The 17,628-nt window shown below is 44.2% G+C and overlaps 6 protein-coding genes across 6 annotated transcripts; 2 read left to right on the forward strand and 4 right to left on the reverse strand.

Moving 5' to 3' along the window:
- Positions 1-914: 914 nt before the first annotated feature.
- H6S33_001560 (uncharacterized protein) lies at positions 915-1,640 on the forward strand (the record flags this gene model as incomplete). The annotated part of the gene is made up of 3 exons (XM_044832901.1): positions 915-1,115; positions 1,169-1,558; positions 1,614-1,640. The coding sequence occupies 3 exons, from the start codon at positions 915-917 to the stop codon at positions 1,638-1,640; spliced, it is 618 nt and encodes a 205-aa protein (XP_044693621.1).
- Positions 1,641-3,721: 2,081 nt separating this feature from the next.
- H6S33_001561 (uncharacterized protein) lies at positions 3,722-6,363 on the reverse strand (the record flags this gene model as incomplete). The annotated part of the gene is made up of 2 exons (XM_044832903.1): positions 3,722-4,175; positions 4,244-6,363. 2 exons carry the CDS (start codon positions 6,361-6,363, stop codon positions 3,722-3,724), a joined length of 2,574 nt encoding a protein of 857 aa, XP_044693622.1.
- Positions 6,364-8,420: 2,057 nt separating this feature from the next.
- On the reverse strand, positions 8,421-9,473 carry H6S33_001562 (uncharacterized protein; the record flags this gene model as incomplete). Its single annotated transcript, XM_044832904.1, has 1 exon — positions 8,421-9,473. One exon carries the CDS (start codon positions 9,471-9,473, stop codon positions 8,421-8,423), a length of 1,053 nt encoding a protein of 350 aa, XP_044693623.1.
- Positions 9,474-10,988: 1,515 nt separating this feature from the next.
- H6S33_001563 (uncharacterized protein) lies at positions 10,989-11,921 on the reverse strand (the record flags this gene model as incomplete). Its single annotated transcript, XM_044832905.1, has 3 exons — positions 10,989-11,312; positions 11,374-11,635; positions 11,701-11,921. The coding sequence occupies 3 exons, from the start codon at positions 11,919-11,921 to the stop codon at positions 10,989-10,991; spliced, it is 807 nt and encodes a 268-aa protein (XP_044693624.1).
- Positions 11,922-15,372: 3,451 nt separating this feature from the next.
- Positions 15,373-15,765, reverse strand: H6S33_001564 (uncharacterized protein; the record flags this gene model as incomplete). The annotated part of the gene is made up of 4 exons (XM_044832906.1): positions 15,373-15,385; positions 15,440-15,525; positions 15,589-15,694; positions 15,749-15,765. The coding sequence occupies 4 exons, from the start codon at positions 15,763-15,765 to the stop codon at positions 15,373-15,375; spliced, it is 222 nt and encodes a 73-aa protein (XP_044693625.1).
- A 162-nt stretch (positions 15,766-15,927) lies between these two features.
- On the forward strand, positions 15,928-16,795 carry H6S33_001565 (uncharacterized protein; the record flags this gene model as incomplete). Its single annotated transcript, XM_044832907.1, has 5 exons — positions 15,928-16,098; positions 16,164-16,199; positions 16,263-16,281; positions 16,444-16,508; positions 16,556-16,795. 5 exons carry the CDS (start codon positions 15,928-15,930, stop codon positions 16,793-16,795), a joined length of 531 nt encoding a protein of 176 aa, XP_044693626.1.
- Between the last annotated feature and the right edge of the window lie 833 nt (positions 16,796-17,628).

The following is a 17,628-nucleotide window of genomic DNA, read 5'->3' on the forward strand; positions in this document are numbered from 1 at the left end:
GCACATGAGAATGCTCACCTGTGTCTATGTTATCTCGGACCTAGGAATACCAAAATGATCTACGCGCGCCCTGATTCAATCCTAATAGGTAAGAACGTACACGATAGCTTGCGGTGCTTGTGGTATGCGTATATATGGAGCGACTTCCACACCTAGTGCTAATATTGTATACTAAATTTAGCATCAATCCAGTAGTATTCTTTCCACGGGCAGCTACAGATTCAATCAAAAGGCCGACTACTAGCTGCATACAGCATATGATATTTCGATCCCAGAGAATATAGTACCCTCATGCTAGAACTACTCTAGGAGACGTATCTTTACATGTAGTTACATATAGCGGCCAGCATTATCAAAAGGTTCGCCCTGGATAGAGTTCACTGTGTATTTGGTCGGGCCTGACCGTGCAAAAAATACCATCATTGCAAGCCAACGGATGTCTGAGAAATTCAAAAGAGAGGCTGATTTCTCAGTTATATCGAAAATATTATAACCGAGCCGACAGAGTATATATGTGTATATCAATATAAAAAGTATCTTTAATCCAGTTTGTGGGATCGATCCCGGGAGCGCTGGTAGACCTTGACACTTATTTAATTCCCTGATACATGTAGTATTTTTCATCAATCGCCATTCACTGTCCTAAGTGCAAACCTCTGCACACATGTATAGCTAAAGTAATATACTAGAACCATATGGATGAATACATGTATATAGCTTTCTAACCCATCCGGATGACCCCCAGCTAATTAAGTGCAGCGGTAGCACCACGTCTTTCTTGGCAATGTTTCACCAAATCAGTCTCGCTGACTAATATCAGATCTAAAGTTGAGGCTCACAATTTCATTCGTGATTTCTAGATCTGTCCTTTAAGCTTCTCATCCCGTTAACTTCAACTCCTTTTAACTCAAACTATGGGCCGGCGGAGTCTCGTAGTCGTTATTGTCGCCGTCGCCCTCAGGCTGGTTCTGTTCGCGGCCTTTCCATCACTGCCGGACCTACTAACCAACCGCGTCGAGATCTCAACACCCGTTACAAGCTTCAAACGACTGCAGGAGGGCCTGTTTCTCTACACCCATGGAGTGTCGCCATATGATGGCGGAGTTTTCCATCAAGTACTTATTCCTTGCGCATTGTCATCGCTTCTACGTAGCTGACTCTTAATTAGGCTCCGCTACTACTCGCGTTCTTCACTACTCTCCCATCCTCCGCGACAGCTACAAACCTCATTTATATACTACTAGATGTCTTCTCAGCATATGCCCTCATTAATATTTCTACCTCCGGCATCTCTGTCGCAACATCAAATCGCAAGGATGCCCAATTCCCTCCGTGGGCCGTCGCCGCTGCTTTCCTCTTCAACCCCTTTACTGTCGCAACCTGTCTAGCTCGACCAACTATCGTTTTCACCAATACGGTCATCCTTACAGCTATCTCAAAAGCTGTCCAGGGTCATGGCGCTGCTGCGGTATTAGCCTTAGCTATGAGCGCATATCTATCGCTGTACCCAATTCTTCTGCTCCCGCCAATGATACTGCTGAGCTACGATGGGCTTAAGGTACCGAAGGGAGGCCTGGGCGTTTATGCAGCTAAGATGACGGGTGTATTCATAGCTGCTGCGGCAGGACTACTGGGACTAAGCTATCTAATTACTGGTGGCAGCTGGGAGTTTTTAGCATCGACTTATGGGGTACATCTCCTGCTACCAGACCTGACACCGAACGTAGGCCTGTGGTGGTATTTCTTTATTGAAATGTTCGACAGCTTCCGTAACTTCTTTTTATGCGTGTTTCAACTACACCTAGCGGTTTATGTAGGCGGTCTATGTATACGACTCCGGTAATCACCCATCTTTCTCTTGATCCATTCCGTATCTTAACTGAATGTCCTAACAAATTTATTATAGAAAACAACCTCTTTTCGTAATCACAACCCTTCTCGGGATCTTTAGCATCTTTAAATCGTACCCGTCGATTGGTGACACAGCGCTTTATCTATCTCTCCTCGCTCTTTACCGCCATATCTTCCCTTGTACGTTTTCCTTTCACGCTTTCCCCTTCAACCATCATCTTCCAGCCCGCTGACATAATAATAGTAATGCGATACGCCTTCTTCGCAACCTCGACCCTACTCTATGCCACTCTTCTTGGGCCAGCATTCTACTATTTGTGGATATATGCAGGTTCAGGTAACGCGAACTTTTTCTACGCTATTACACTCGTGTGGAGTCTTGCCGTCACGGTCATTGTTACGGATGCATTATTTGCGGTGTTGAGAGATGAATGGGAGACTGAGAGACCTGAGATGAGGGGAAAAGATGTAATACGTATATAAGGAGCGCGTTGTTTTCTAGGCCCTGTTAGGGCAATCTTTCTCTGTAGTTACTTATATCTTCTATAAATTACAATGAACTGCCCATGGAACAAATGATTGTCTTCAAAAGCAATTATTCTTAATATATAATCCTATATTCGAAGATATTACTACCCGGCCACCATCATCACTATCTGATACATGACACCATTTTGGATGAGATCGAGCTGTATAGATAGTCTAGTATTAATAACGCATATTGGACGTTTTTTTTCTTTTTCTTTTTCTTTCTTTTTTTTAACAATAACTTAGAAATTTTGGGCCACTCTTGTCTATTGGAAAACGGGGGGAAGTATCAAGTCAGTGCCATATCACAGACTTTTGATAACCTCATATAACGAGTTTAAGGTGGCCAGTCACTGCGTATTTTGAACTAAGTATGTCTAATCGGAAGATACATGTACTCGGTGCATAGCATTAGTGGACGACTTCCCACAAGTAAGCAATAGAGCGTGTTCTATTGCAATAGCGGGTGGTTCTTAGATAGATCGGGCTCCCATAAGCAAGTGAGATTTTCTATTCGCCGGACTTGTTCTATTCGTTTACCAGGGCAGATAAGGTATAGTAGTGAATTTTTCCTACATGTAGTTAGTCCCCTGTTCTAACTGAAGAAAGAAGGTGAAAGTACTCAAAGTTCTATCCCATAGACCCCCCCCCCCTCTCAAAGATGGTGCTCTATCACATCTTTTAAACACTCGGGTTCTATTTGATAGAAAGACAAAATCAGGTCTATTGGGCGATAGAACGCGCTCTATTGCTTATGGGAAGTCGTCCAGTATCACCAACTTGATTAGCAAATCATAAAGTACTAAATTAAAAGCCAAGAACAAATCTTGATTTGATAGTTTATATTACATTACTAAATTACCTACTATACTAGAACATTAAAATGATCTCTAGTCCGTGGATTATCAGAGTACTGTTTGTTGCATGTACCCTCAAGTTTTCATCAATTTCAAACTTTGCGTTTTAGGTAGGCGTAAAGTATTTATGGCACGAATTACGGATCATTGATAAGGGGAAGTATGAATAGACAGACTAATAATAATAATAGAACTACAGGCATTGGATCATCTATGAAGGGGATGAGGGCCAGTCTACAGCTCTCGATACAAGTATGTAGAACGACTACATCTGAAGTTTGTCCACTAACAAATTTCGTGTTAACTATATTTACTACTGAATTATATAAGAAACTAATTACTATATATTCAACCACTCTTCTAATCCTAGTACTCCATCATGATTGAAGTACAATCAATACAGTATTAATAATATATCAACTATCATCCCTACTGATCTAAATATGTGAGGTAAGAAATACAAAGATTATTTTATCGGTTTGGAGCTAGTTTTTGGAACGTTTAGCAGAAATACTCTGCTTTTCTTCAACATCAGCTGTCCCTTTACGCTTTCTCGAAAGATTTTGCGTATTACCACCTTGGCCACAGGCCCTATCACTCCAGGTCTCAACCTTCTTTCCATCATTGCGCTCCTGTTCCTGTACACCGAGATCCTGCGGTCTCTTTTGGCCTTTATTCACTTTTACTTCCTTATCCTCCCCCGAAAGACGTCTTTTCTGGCGTTTATTCGCTTTTATTTCCTTGTCCTTCCCCGCATGACGTCTTTTCTGGCGTTTATTCGCTTTTTTTTCCTTGTTCTCCTTTGAATGGCGTCTTTTTGACTGAAGTTTTTGATTGGCGCTGCTAGGTGATTGATCCTGTTCACGATTATCGCTTCGACCGGAGCCATCACCGTCCTGACTGTCTCCTCTCCGCTCTGTGGCTGTCGACGTCTCCTCGCTGCAAGACCCACCAGTTAGCATTCAAATTTCAATATAATCAACTAGTCTTCTTTGGAGAAAACATACCATTTAACTTCGAGCCCGCCCTCAGATTCATAGTCTTGTTCTTCCGTCTGTGGTTCTGACTTGAGCTCTTGTTTAATTTTTCTTTCGTTTCCATCGCTCTCGCTTTGGTGATCACTGATGGCAATGACTGAGGGCTGATATTCGTCAGGGCGTGTATCCAGCTGCGGCTCATAATCGTCGTCTGAAATATGCGGGACACTTTCGTGGGGGGGGTGGAGAACAGGGCCGTGTGAGCCATCATGACAGGAGCTTTGGGTAAATTGAAATAACTGTTCCAGCCTTTCTCTGCAGTTCTCTTGTTTTTTGTGTACCCACGGGTGGAAAAACAACGCTGCAGATTTAAAGTACTCTTGCCTTGATATAGAATCATAGTGATCACAAGAATTTGCTATGATTTTCTCGAGATCCTCCTGGTCTTTGGAGAGTATACCTTTCCTCAAGATACCTTGGCGTCGGATGAGTTCATTATCTATGACTCCAAACGGAGGTGTATAAAAATCACTCTGAGGACACGACGCGGACCCATGAAGATTTATGCGATCTTGACATTCCAGAGAATAATTATGGAATATGGCTTCAAGGCGTTCATAAGACCTTTTGCGATCCTCGGAGTCCCATGGACAGAAAAACATAGTTACAGAATGAAAAAATCCTGCTCTTGTAAACGAGTCTGAGCAGAAACAAATGCTCCTTGCGGCCAAATCTTCGAAGTCTTCCTGAGTATTGGCGTCCAAAGCTGTCTTGAGATAGTAACGCATGTCGATGGGAGTGTTGGCAAGGCTCTTTTGCTGAAAGGTTCGGAGATCTCTCTGAAATTTACTCTCTAATCCTACTTGAAAGTGCAGGTCCTGGCTCTGATCGACTCCAGGTACAGACTGGGGATCATTGTCCTCGCTTTGATCGACGCCAGATACCGACTGGGGATCATCGTTCTGGCTCTGGTTGACTCCGGGTATAGATAACGATCGAGAGAGATGGTGCTGCTTTCGTTCAACTCTGGATGGGGGTATCGATTCGGGATTGTGAATCTGAGTATTTGCTGGGTTTCGGTAAGCTGGCTGGGCTCGTAGGGCTGTCTCTAGGCTCCCTTGTGATAACTTAAAATGGTACCGGGTGCATTCAGTGTGAAGTATTTTGTAAATTGCCGATGGGCCTTTGCGCTCTAATAGTTCAACAACATTTTTAAATAGAGTAAAATACTCTGAATGGTCGTATCCATCATCATTAAAATGCTCCCTGATTTTTGTTTCGGCAGCAGAGTCGACCAAGTTACTAACCGAATCAAGATCACCAAGCCTAACAGCAAGTTCCAATGGTGTTTGATTTCCATTGTCTGGGCAATCCATACTTTCCCTCTCCTTCTCAGCTAAAAAACCGATCAATGATGAATGTCCATGTTTCACGGCCAAGTGAAATAGTGAGCGGCCTTTATGGTCACGGTATCCCGTTCCAATACTGCTGTCCAATAAAAGATGTATAACACTGTGCGAGTCCTCCAACTTTTCGGTTTCTCGTCGCTCTATTTTTTTTGATGCATAGCGGGAATGTTCCAGAGCGTTAAAGCCTTTATTGCACCTCTGGTTTGGATCGGCCCCGAATCTGAGTAATAACTTCACTGCATCGACTATCGAACATTGGGCAGCTTTGATTAGTGGGGTGACCCCCTCTTCGTCCTTGCCGTTCAGAATCGAGTTGGATGATGAGCCGACTGCTGTTTGGAAGTGCTTGGCGATATGGGGCGACCAGAGTTTTAATAACAAATGTAGGGTGGGAATTTTGCAGCCATAGGTATGAAAAATTATTTTCTCGCAATTCTCGTGAATCCAGCCAGACATATTTGTTAGATAAGCGTCGCTCGGGTCGTGGACTCCGACAGCCCAGACTGAGGAAGGGTTATCATCTGCGTAAATCTTGCAGCTGAAAGCAGAATCGAGTTTGTTATCTAACGCAAATCTAATGCGTCTAATATCCTTAGTAGCAATACCCAGAGCAAGCTCCTCCAAAAAGTTTTTTTGAAGGACCCTTTCGTGAGGGTCGTAACATCCTTGAGGATAAGAGATCTCATTAGGGTGAGGGTTGTTGGGGGAGGGGTGATTCTCTCGAGGCGCTTCTTGATTCATAGTAAGGTAGAGTATTCTTAAAACGGGATAAACGAGTTTAAGTGAGGTTGAATAATGCCGCCGCGAGCGTGAGATGTTGATAAGGGTGATTTATGGGTGAGAGTTGATGGATGTTGGAAGTTGATGATGATGATGGGCAGGGAGACACAAAATAAAGTAGAGGACTGTGACGAAGGTATGAGGTGCTGGGTAGAAAGATGAGAGAATGGGGAGAAACTTTATAACTGAGATGATATAGTTGAGTGGAGTCGTTTGATGGAGTCGATGGAGTCGATGGAGTCGATGGAGGGGATGGAGTTGATGGGATGGAGTTGATGGGATGGAGTTGATGGGATGGAGTTGATGGGATGGAGTTGATGGGATGGAGTTGATGGGATGGAGTTGAATTGGTTGAGTTGAGAGTTGAGATGACAGAGTTGAGATGAGTTAATTGGGATGATGGCATTGAATGGGTGAGAGGGGAGAAGAGGGAAGCGAAAATGTTGCTTAAATACCAGGTGGTAAGCGTCATTCAATATCACTCGGTCTAGTTATCACACTAACCTATTACTTGCCAAGCCAATACTACAGTTTATGGTACCACGCCAAGACTACAGCTAATCGCTCTCATTCCTAAAATTTCCATTTTGCTCGAGTATAACTACCATAGCTGCAACCATCAATTGCGAGACATTCCGTGCTGTAGTATATGATTTACCGCATAAATCTAAGTCGAGCACTTAAACAGAAATCCTGCTTCCACAGCTCTTATTGGCTACACCTTTGCAAGCTAGCTATAATCTTTGCGCCATAAATTAAACCGCTAGAATTCTTGTCCGACCAGCTGTCGACTCCGACTTTCTGCCTGACTGGCGCAGCTAGTAAAACTCTCTATTTTTGAAACTCTGTACTAATGTGGCTATTTTGGTTTTAATTTACCTTGATACGTATGTGCATGTAGGCATATCCCTTAGCTTAGACGACTACTCAGAATTGGAATTATATGCACGTGGTTATGCGCTAGGTTGGATGCTTTTCCGGCCACGGGTATGGTACGTTAATTGACTCTCCCATTAAATCTATAAAGATATCTAGCGCCGTGCCATGAGTACATGTCACCAAAGGAGAGATCAAAATACATCGAGAGCTCAGAAGCATATACATGTACATGTAGTTTTAACATCTTCTAGATTAACTGTCTAAGGCTTATGGATATAATGTAGCATGCATTCCAAAGAAAAATTAAAGGAGAATTACATCTAGTCCTGTGGAAGATCCGAGGGGCTACATATACTACATGTAGTAATCTACATAAGTGCTCAGATCATATATAGATGTACATGCACCTACACATAAAATTCCTGGTATACAGTTAATATCGGGTTACATACTATCCGGACAGATCTAGATACTAGTGCAGATGGTGCCGTTAAATCTAGATCTATAGATACCAGAGTAAGATATATACATATAGTACTGAAGTATGATACTTTATACATGCATGGTTAGTCGAGCCAGCAGAATTTGGCTCTTTATCTTCCATACCCATTTCTTTTTTCTCCGGCCTTCACGTTGACCATTTGCGCTATTTGACCTCCAATTGACAAAAGTAGTTAGAAGAACCCAAACATCCAAACTCTTAACACTGACTATGTATTTCTAAGTATAGTGCCTTCCCTCATTCTGGGCGTGTATATAACTGGTCACAAATGCAGTACTGAACCGACAGTATGCTATCTAACCCAGGATTATCCGCCGGAACTCGAATATATACATATATATACTGATGTACATGTTCCTATTCGATCGTACCATTGATCTCTTCGATTCATTTCGGTACATGTATTTTCATGATCAACTGGGCAACGAATCCGCGAGATTAATGGGTGGATTGTGGAGAGTTCAGTGCAATATTAAGATAATTATAAACTTTACTACAAATCGATGAGTGGAGATAAACTATGTACTCATGAAGTATTACAATGCATAATCTATTACAACAATAGGAAGAATGAAATCCAAATCCCACAAATCTAATGCATGTCTAAATAACCCCGCAATCCAATAAAAAGAATCTCTCATCGCACCATCTTACTTCGCAACATGTCCACCGCAAGGCGATTGTCATCAATCATATCCGCGCCCTTCGCAACATCCAATGCCGTTTGTTTGTGCACATCCCGTGCCAAATAGTCGGCTCCTCTTCTCAAAAGCATCCTTACCGCATCTGGGCGCCAATTTCCCGCTGCCAAATGTAGTGGGGTCTTTCCAGTACGCTCTCTTGCATCGATTTTTGCCCCTTTATTTACCAGTAACGTGATCATCTTCACATCACCGCTCTCTGCCGCCAGGTGAAGCGGTGTATAGCCCACCAAGGTCTCTGAGTTTATATCTTCGCCGCCATCGAGCAGCATCTCTGCAACCCCAACTGCGCAGTTACTAGCTGCACAGTGGAGCGGCCTCGCGCCAAGTGCATTTTCAACGTGAATGTTCGCACCATGCGACATCAACGTTTTTATTACAGCTTCATACCCATAATAAGCAGCCTGGTGAAGTGCGCTCGTACCACCGATATTCTGCCCGGCTGTTGCTGTAGTAATGTCTGCACCTTTTTCTAATAAAAGTCTAACAACATCGTCTTGTCCCTGTGATACGGCATCCGAGAGTGCTGACGCGCCGTTGATGTCCACACAGGATAGATCTGCACCCCTCTCAAGCAGCAGTTCACACACTCTTGTACTCCCACTATATGCCGCCCAGTGCAGTGGAGTTCTCCCGCTGTTGCATTTTACCCCAACATCAGCGCCAAGCTTAACAAGCAATTCACTGATGTTTTCATTGTTGTTACGCGCAGCTATGTGGAGCGCTGTACCATAGCGTTGACCACAGCCGACATTAATATCGCTGCCGTGAGAGATGAGGAGCCGGACTAGTGGCTCATGACCCTTGGAGGCTGCCCATTGGAGGGCGTCGAGCTCGTATCCTCGCTTTTCGTGGGCGAGGCGGTGGAGGAGTGGTGTGAGAATTGAGTGAAGATCGTGGCAGGTGCGTATTAGATGGGATAAGTCTTTGGAATTAAGTTCGGAGGAGAGGGATTGTATAAGCTCGTTAGGTAGATCGAGGAACGGCATTGTTAGGGTAGTTCGTAATTGGTGCTTGGAAGGGATCTAACTAGATAGGTGTTGTTTATGATGCGTTAGCTAGAGCTCTTGAGATCTAATCAGAAAAGGGTTTAGAAGTAGGTCATCTGAAAAGAGGGCTCGTTGACTACATACATACCTATTATTTGGGCTGTAGGTATACTTAAAAGATCGTGTAAGGTACATGTATGAATGGGAAAGCTGAAAAGCGAAAAGGAGATGGGTTTGGAAGCTCGATCAGCATTTTATTTATTGATAGCTCCTATGAAGGAATGTATGTAAGTTAACACTGTAGACTAAGGTAACCAATCGTTGGGTCGTTGCTATGGCAAGTCTCCTAGATATCGGGACTTGCCGGGGGAAAAGGGGGAGGTAAATATTGGAGGTGCATATGTATGTATGGATGTACTTATCTCTTCGGGCTATTGTTTGATCGTCCCGTAAATTCCCTATTGTCTGCTGTCAGTCCAGATTAGTAACAGTCAGGTTGCGACATTTTGAACGATAACCAGGAACAATTTTAAACAAGGGTTCTCCCAGAGAGGATTTGTAGTGGTGTGACAAGAGTCGCGTGACAGTATGCTGTTTCATGGTTTGTGGTTGAATTTGTGTCTTAATGTGCTACTCGAGGAATAATTAAATCGCGATCAATGTCATCCAAGGAAACTGGTGATGTTGCACGTTGTATGGTGTAGCTGGGTAGGTTCGCCTTGATGCCGAGAGATTACTAGAACTTATTTTAATATACTCCATAGACATAGATTAAACATGTTGAGTACATACATGTATATTCCTAGATGAATATACATGTACCCAATACAAGTAAATTACATGTATTTACAGTGCATGTACATGTACAGTACGAAAAAAGAGGATGTAATAGGTACTGTACCAATACGGAATTGTGCAAAACTTCCGAATTAAATCGGAATCCTAACTATTATACCGTAGAAATACCGTAACAATACCGTAACCCTACGGTATTTTGTCAGATATGGTACTGGATCCACCCGCTTTTTTGGTACTGTACTTACACGCACATACCAGGTACCTACATGTAGTAAACGTAACGCTAGGCCCCAGCCCGGCCCCTGCTTACATCCTTCCAGCGGGAGGATGTAAGTTGATGAATGTTACGTCACGTCACGCGTGAACGGAATGCAGTGTCACGGCTACACGTAGATGTGATTACGAGATAGCATGATCTACAAATCGATTACCAAAATCGCTTAACCACAAGTTATCACTCGCGATTTCAGAGATCATCTCCTACTTTGGTATAGTCAACCACCACTACCCGAATGGGTCTGTGGACGAGACTGAGATCGTGTACAGGACCAAAGAACCAGAATAAGCGTCCACTGAATCAAATTTCATTGCCATCTCAACTATAAACGGGATCAAGCCAAATACATGTAACTACTGCTCACAATACATGTGCCTCGTCAAAACAACACAACCTAAGACGCATTCCTCACAAGCCTTAGCATTAACTGCCGACGGAACCTAGAATCCGCAAGGACCAGGGTACACAATTCCCTTCGAGCTTGGCTTCCCAAAACTATAATTCTCCAAACCCAACGGACACATGGCGGTAACTGTTTCATATGGCACCGTCTTCACGTTGACCAAGTGCTGGCAAATCCCAACTATACCCAGATACGCACTAGCCACACAATTTAACTTCTTCTGGCACTTTTGACAGCAATCCAAATGGCCGCTAGCCTTTACGTTCTCGATATGGTTTCCTGACCCGTTCCCAGAGGTTGCATAGGCGACCTCGCATTTACCGCGGGGGTCCACAGTCACGGTAGCTGTGCTAGTGGCAGTCTATATACGAGAATTAATCTAGTCAGCATGCGGCTTTCCGATGGTACAGAGGGAGGCATACTGCAGTGGGTGCGGTGGAGGTGACAGATGTAGTGGCCGTCACAATCGGCATACAAGAGCAAGCGCTCGAAATACGAGACGCAGGGTACTCAGACACGAAGGATGGAATCGCAACTTCGCGGCGCTCAATAACACCTGCTCCTTCCTCCAGTGCGAATACCACACTCTCCGCCGCTACTTCGACTTCCTCACGGGCAACAAGGGTAGCTGCAGCACGCTTGTTCACCACCGGAGAGGTTATAGTAGCATAGCTGGTGACAGTTCTGTGCGGGCCTTTGTGTAAGTATTTATTAAGCTTCCAACTTTGGGGAAATTGAGATTGGCTTACGTGACAGGAGTAGTAGTAGCTACAACAGTAGTAATAACGGGCACCGAGATATAAGCACTACAGAAGGGGATGGCTTCCACACTAAACCTGCGAAGGGCTCGAAGACAATTATCTGCGTTGCATCCGGTACCATCAGTCCTCTCCTCGAGTAGAGGGCTGCAATTGATGGCAGAAGAGAACAAAAGGAGGGCAACAGATGAAGTAAGAGTCTTGAAATACATTGCTGGAATTGAAACTCTGGAGGTATGTGTTGATACTTTGTCGTGAGTACTGAGGAGTGATCGAATATCCAACTAGGGGGATTGCTGCCTGTATTTATACTAATTGGTTCACCATTTTTCCTCTTCATTTCCATTCAACAAGTATAACTGATGATGATTCCAAATCAAAAGGAGCTGGAAAAAAAAGCCACGATACTAGTAACTAGGCTCAGCCCTTTGCCAGCATATACATGGACATACATATCTTGACGAAAACAGAAAATAGCAATCTAAATAACCATGTGCTGCGGCTTCTGTACAACGATCGTTCAATATTTCTCGATTGGAGAAATGTGCATTCACATGGTGTAAATCCCATCTCAGAGGAATATGGGGCAAGGACCCTGCCTCTACCTCCCCATCCTCAGAGGCACAGATAAGGCCATAGCCCTAATACATACATATACTTGTAGGCTATTTGCGCTGAGAGTTCTTTAGGCATATGATTCCTCTATGTGCGTAACACAACAGCACGAGCCCATCTTGTACAACCGTTCAGCCTATGGTATGGGTCCGGACTCATGTTCGCCGGCTCCCTGTAGCTGGATAACTGGCGAATTTCTTACGTTGTAAATTAAAGGCAGTCCCCATTGGTATGGAATATATCGTTTGGAATTGGATTCAATTTCTGGGGACTGTAAACCTAGATAAACGGATATTTGGATGGGTTAGGCCCGTGTGGCCTTCAGTTATGGCTTAATGACTATAATATTTCCGAACCCAAATCAAAGGACTTTGCATTAAAATCAAGTATGTGAGTTCCCGAAAGATCTTATTGTTGGTAGCTGAAGTGGTTATAACCCGGCGCATACATCTACAGAGATACCTGAATTAAGATATCGTACCCATTACCACATGTGTAGCTTTTTTATAAACACAGAATATAGGTAATATAAACGCCACTTCAATATCTATAGCAATCAGATGTCTCTAGGAAGACTTCACTGGGCCACACTAATGCGGCTCTCCATACTAGTGTGTAAACCTATTCGAGTACAGCGTATTGAAATTAATCACTGATAAGCGCGATCATAACATAGATCCAGTGCTTAAGCTTTCGGCCATGAACAGCGCAATCAGCGTATCTTAGCGGTATCGTATGATCTGGAATTGCAAGCGATTTTATCATTGACTACATAGCGGCGCGAGTCTATGTAGTGTTTGTATTCCATGCAGCTGGATAGCGGAAGAAGAAGTACATACAGGGGTTACACTGGGTCTATACATGTACTTACATGTAGATTACTTGTAGGAGTAGTGACTCTTCTTTATATATTGCGCCTAAAATATCTAGGCATGAATATTCTGAGATATGGGAGCCTACATGTAGATAGATAAAGTACTGCCAAGAAGATCGGAGGAAGCGAGAGTGAGACATGTCTCAGCCCAACTATCTACACCCTTTGCATAGGTATTTGTACATACATGTACTTCCTACCTATGTACCTACTTTATCTAACAGTACCTTCACCATACCTACATGTACGGTGATGTACCACATACATGCACAGACGCCGATGGCACGTGCACGCTAAAAAGTTAAATCTTTTGTTTCTATGGATCCAGGAGCCTGGATAGATTCAATCGGCTTTGAAAAACGTGGGCCACGAAAGTTTCAATTGCCCATGGTTCTTGTTTGATTCATACCAAATCTCCACGAGCTCAATATTTCAGTCGCTTGCCCACATTAACACTCCTGTAGGCTATACCTAAACTACTTGTCTTTTACCATTACCCACGAGCAGGCGGTCGAAAACGTGCGGGGTATATCAGCCATGGCCTATGGGTACATGTACCCACAAAGTGCTACTAGCCCAGAGTGGAGTACCTGCATTTGCATCTGCATGGGCATACCCTCCTCCCTGCACGCGAGCCTGTAAGGCTAAATAAATCTTCTGCTTATCAAAGTTTGTGACACCTGAACATCCGCGAAAATCTGCCACCAACTTGTTAGGTACGTATCCTATCGGTGTCACCTAACTTCTTCTTCTTTCCTTCTTTTTTTCCCTTCTGCTTCTTTTTGGGCACACTACCGAGCTCGCACAGACAGGGAAAGCTAGTCCTATATTAATATTAGAGGATGCTCCTTTGAGGCACCCACTCTCTGTTTGGGCATATCATACAATCATACTTTATCAATATTCTGGAAAGCATGATGGTTAAGGAAGCTCAACCCAAGGTTAGGGATTCTAGCGCATTAACCCCGCCACCCCCGGGTCCTACTCTCTCTCCGAGAAAAAGTTTAATTGGCGAGAAGGAGAATAAGAAGAGATTTTTGTTGCGGCCCTAGATCATGGATATGGTACATATGCCACGTCAGGAGCTATTGAGGCGACTTCGTCGTCAACAGGCCTGTCGTTATATATCTCGATCAAGTAATGAATCGCAGCTGGCGGAAGAGCTGTAACTGTGGCTTGCGCTCATGGTGGAGTGTGTAACTGAGGTAACCATCTATAATATCCGGCGGCTTCTCAATTTCCTCGCAATTACCACTCAAGCACTTGCATGAAAACAGAAAGACTGTGGTCAATGATATCTTGAACTGGATCTGAGCCATGTTGTTATGACGTGGGATGGTTAAGCGATAGGCACTTGTTGGATATCTACCCATATTGCTACCTACAGTGCTACCACTAGGGTGAAGAGCTCTTAGCACTTGGGATCGAGAAAGAGCTAACAATCCTGGCTGTAACAATGATTGTACTAGGTAATTACATGTAGTAATGTTTGCTATGAATGTGGGTGTTGTGTGTACTATAACCGATATGCCACGTCAATATTGTTTCGACGAAGGTGGAGATGAGCTGCCGGTTGAAGAGGAGTGGAAAGTCTGACAAGACAGGAAGGGAGTTAGGTGAGCTGTGATTCAGACTTTCAAATGATAAACGCTTAGAGGCGTTATTTTGCAGGTGGACGGTCCCGAAGGCATCCAAGGAAACAGTCACAACTCTCCTGAAATAATTGACCGCTTCAAAGCAAACTTCATGGAACCAATCTCCACCTTTAATAATAATCATAACCCACATCAATTTGAAGAAACAATCAGTTAGGTAGAGCTTTAATAAATCTTTCATGAGGTTCGCGTTCACGAAAGCTTAGGCAGATAGTGTTTCGGAAAATAGCTTCTGCTATATTGCAGGCAGCGTTTCTTGCACGTATTATATAATCTAGATTCCTGCGGAAGAGGAGTCTGTGCCTGCAACTTTTCAGCCCATGGGAACCTCCGGTCAAATAATAGGGCCAGATGATAGCCCAAATGAGAAAGTGAAAGAAACATATATTTCTGTAGTTACGCCTGAAGTGAATAACCATAGCTATCGCAAAAAAAGAAAGAAAAGAGAAAAAACCTTAACCCCAATCCCTGCGCCAAACACTATCCTTTCAGTTCAACCCCCAAGCTCTCATGGTTCGTTTATGCATAGTACCTATAATCCGTCAGCACTGGTTCCCGGAAAAAAAGACTTGTAACTAGGCCGTACATTTCCAACGAGGATCCGTTTCCAATCTCGTAGTCGGCAAGTGTGATATGGTCCTTAAACGTCGAGTACCACTTCTTAAGAATAATCTGCGTACCAAGAGTCAGTCTCAGTCTCTCGGCTTTCGCTCTCCCGTCTTGACAGGTGCCTACCTTCTCCGGAGCAGTTCCGATCTGGGCTGCGACAAGCTTCTTGAAGTCACCGATGGTGTCGTCAGGGTCGCATTTCACACGGATTTTCTTCCCGAGACGATCGTTGCTGGGCGTGACATTAGCAGGATAGTATCATCATGGAAATAGCAAAGAGAGTTACCAAATAACTTCAATCATAGCTGCTGTTGCTGTTGAGACTTAGTTTTTGGTGGGGTTGTGGGGTTGGCCTGATCTGAGACGCGATGATCAAGAGGCTTAACCAGGGACGATCTTGGCGCTGACGACGAGCTAGGAATCGCGCTAAACCCTACCTTAACATCATATCAACAACAGTTAACTATGGCGTCCAACTGGATCTACCTCGCCATCGGCAGCGGGCTCGCAGCTGGCCTCAATGGGCTCTTTGCAAAGCTTGTTACAACGACATTAACGACCTCATTTGCGTCTGCAATCGCGCGGGTGTTTTCGTTGCCGGAGGATGAGAAGGTGGTTGAGTACATTGTTCGAGGGGTACGCGCTCTGAGTTCCTACTACTTGTAACATATATTAGGGTATTGACTTGGGCTTTTTTATAGCTTTTCTTTGGACTGAATTTGTTGTTCAATGCTATCGTGAGTCTGAATTCTTTTAGTTTACACCATATATAGATTATATCTAACTTTTTGTACTCGTAGATGTGGGGTTTATTTACTGGTTAGTCTAGCACCTAGCCCAGTTAATAGTTTAGAGCACCATTTCTTCAGTCTATGCCAAAGATTACTCCTATCTATTCAGGCATAATTCATTGCCGAAACTAAATAGTCAACGCCTTTTACTGTCGCTATCTACATGTACTGACCAATCATTGATCTCCAGCTGCACTAGCCAAAGGCTCCTCCGCCACAAAAGTCAGCATCGTCAACACCTCCTCAAATTTCATGGTACGCCTTCACTGCCTTATCCCCCGTATCAAAGCTAATATACATAGATCACCGCCATACTTGGCTGGCTCGTCTTCTCCGAGTCCCTACCGGGCACATGGTGGCTAGGAGCTAGTCTACTAGTTGCCGGGAACGTGGTGATCGGCATGCGAGACGATGGGTCCGCCGCGAGCGCGGGTTATGAAGCCGTTGGGACCGAGGAGCCGGAAGAAGAGGAGCTGCAGTCCAGGCGGAACAGTGAGAGCGAGAGCGAGAGTGAGAGTGAAGAATCCCGGGCACCCAGATGATTGGTCGAAGTTCTTGTTTATTGACATTTTTTATTCCCGGTTTCTCGTGTCAGAGAAGGATCGATAGGTGATTGATGAGTATTTTTGTGCTATTCTATAGAGCTTGGTCGGCATATAAGATGGTGTCATCATTGTATGCTAGATAATATCTTGTGTTTTCAATCATTGACAACCGGTTCGGGCCGCACGGGCCTAGGCCAAGTTGCAAAGGGCTCAAGCTCAAACTCAGCGGGTTTCGTTCTCAAATTGTAAAAAGCCGGGCCGGGTCGAATTTGCGGTCCGGCTCGACGCGAGTAGGCTCTTAGACCACGTATACCTAACCCGGTATAAGCATCAAGTTAATCTATGAATTAGAGTTCAGATGCCAAGGGGGGACATCTATGTAGCACCCAGCCAGTCCGGCATGGGGAATACCAGCTACTAGTGCACGGCCTCCCTGCGTGGAGCTCTACATGTGTTCTACATCCCGTGCTAGCTAGCAGTTGTTCTACTCAAATCTACGCCCCCGCCACGCACACCCGGCAGATAAAACCTCCCACTACTCTACATGTATGTACATGTAGTCTCACCTATTATACTTGTATACTCTTGGGTACGGCTGCCGCTCTTGGCTAGACCCAGCGGTTCTGTTAGAATGCTCTCTCCGTCAACAGGTGTTGTTGGCCCGGGAACATCTGGATTTTGGCCTTGTCGCACCTCATGTAGCTTACAATGCCTTTTACCATTTACCGGGATGTCGGCCTTCTTATACTCATACATGTAGCGTAGCTTCAAGAGGCGCGTTGTCTCATATAGTCCATCCGTGTATTGTACCTCATCCAAAAAGACTGGCC

Source organism: Morchella sextelata (genome assembly GCF_020137385.1).
Source record: "Morchella sextelata strain SCLS chromosome Unknown scls_11, whole genome shotgun sequence".
NCBI lineage: Eukaryota > Fungi > Ascomycota > Pezizomycetes > Pezizales > Morchellaceae > Morchella > Morchella sextelata.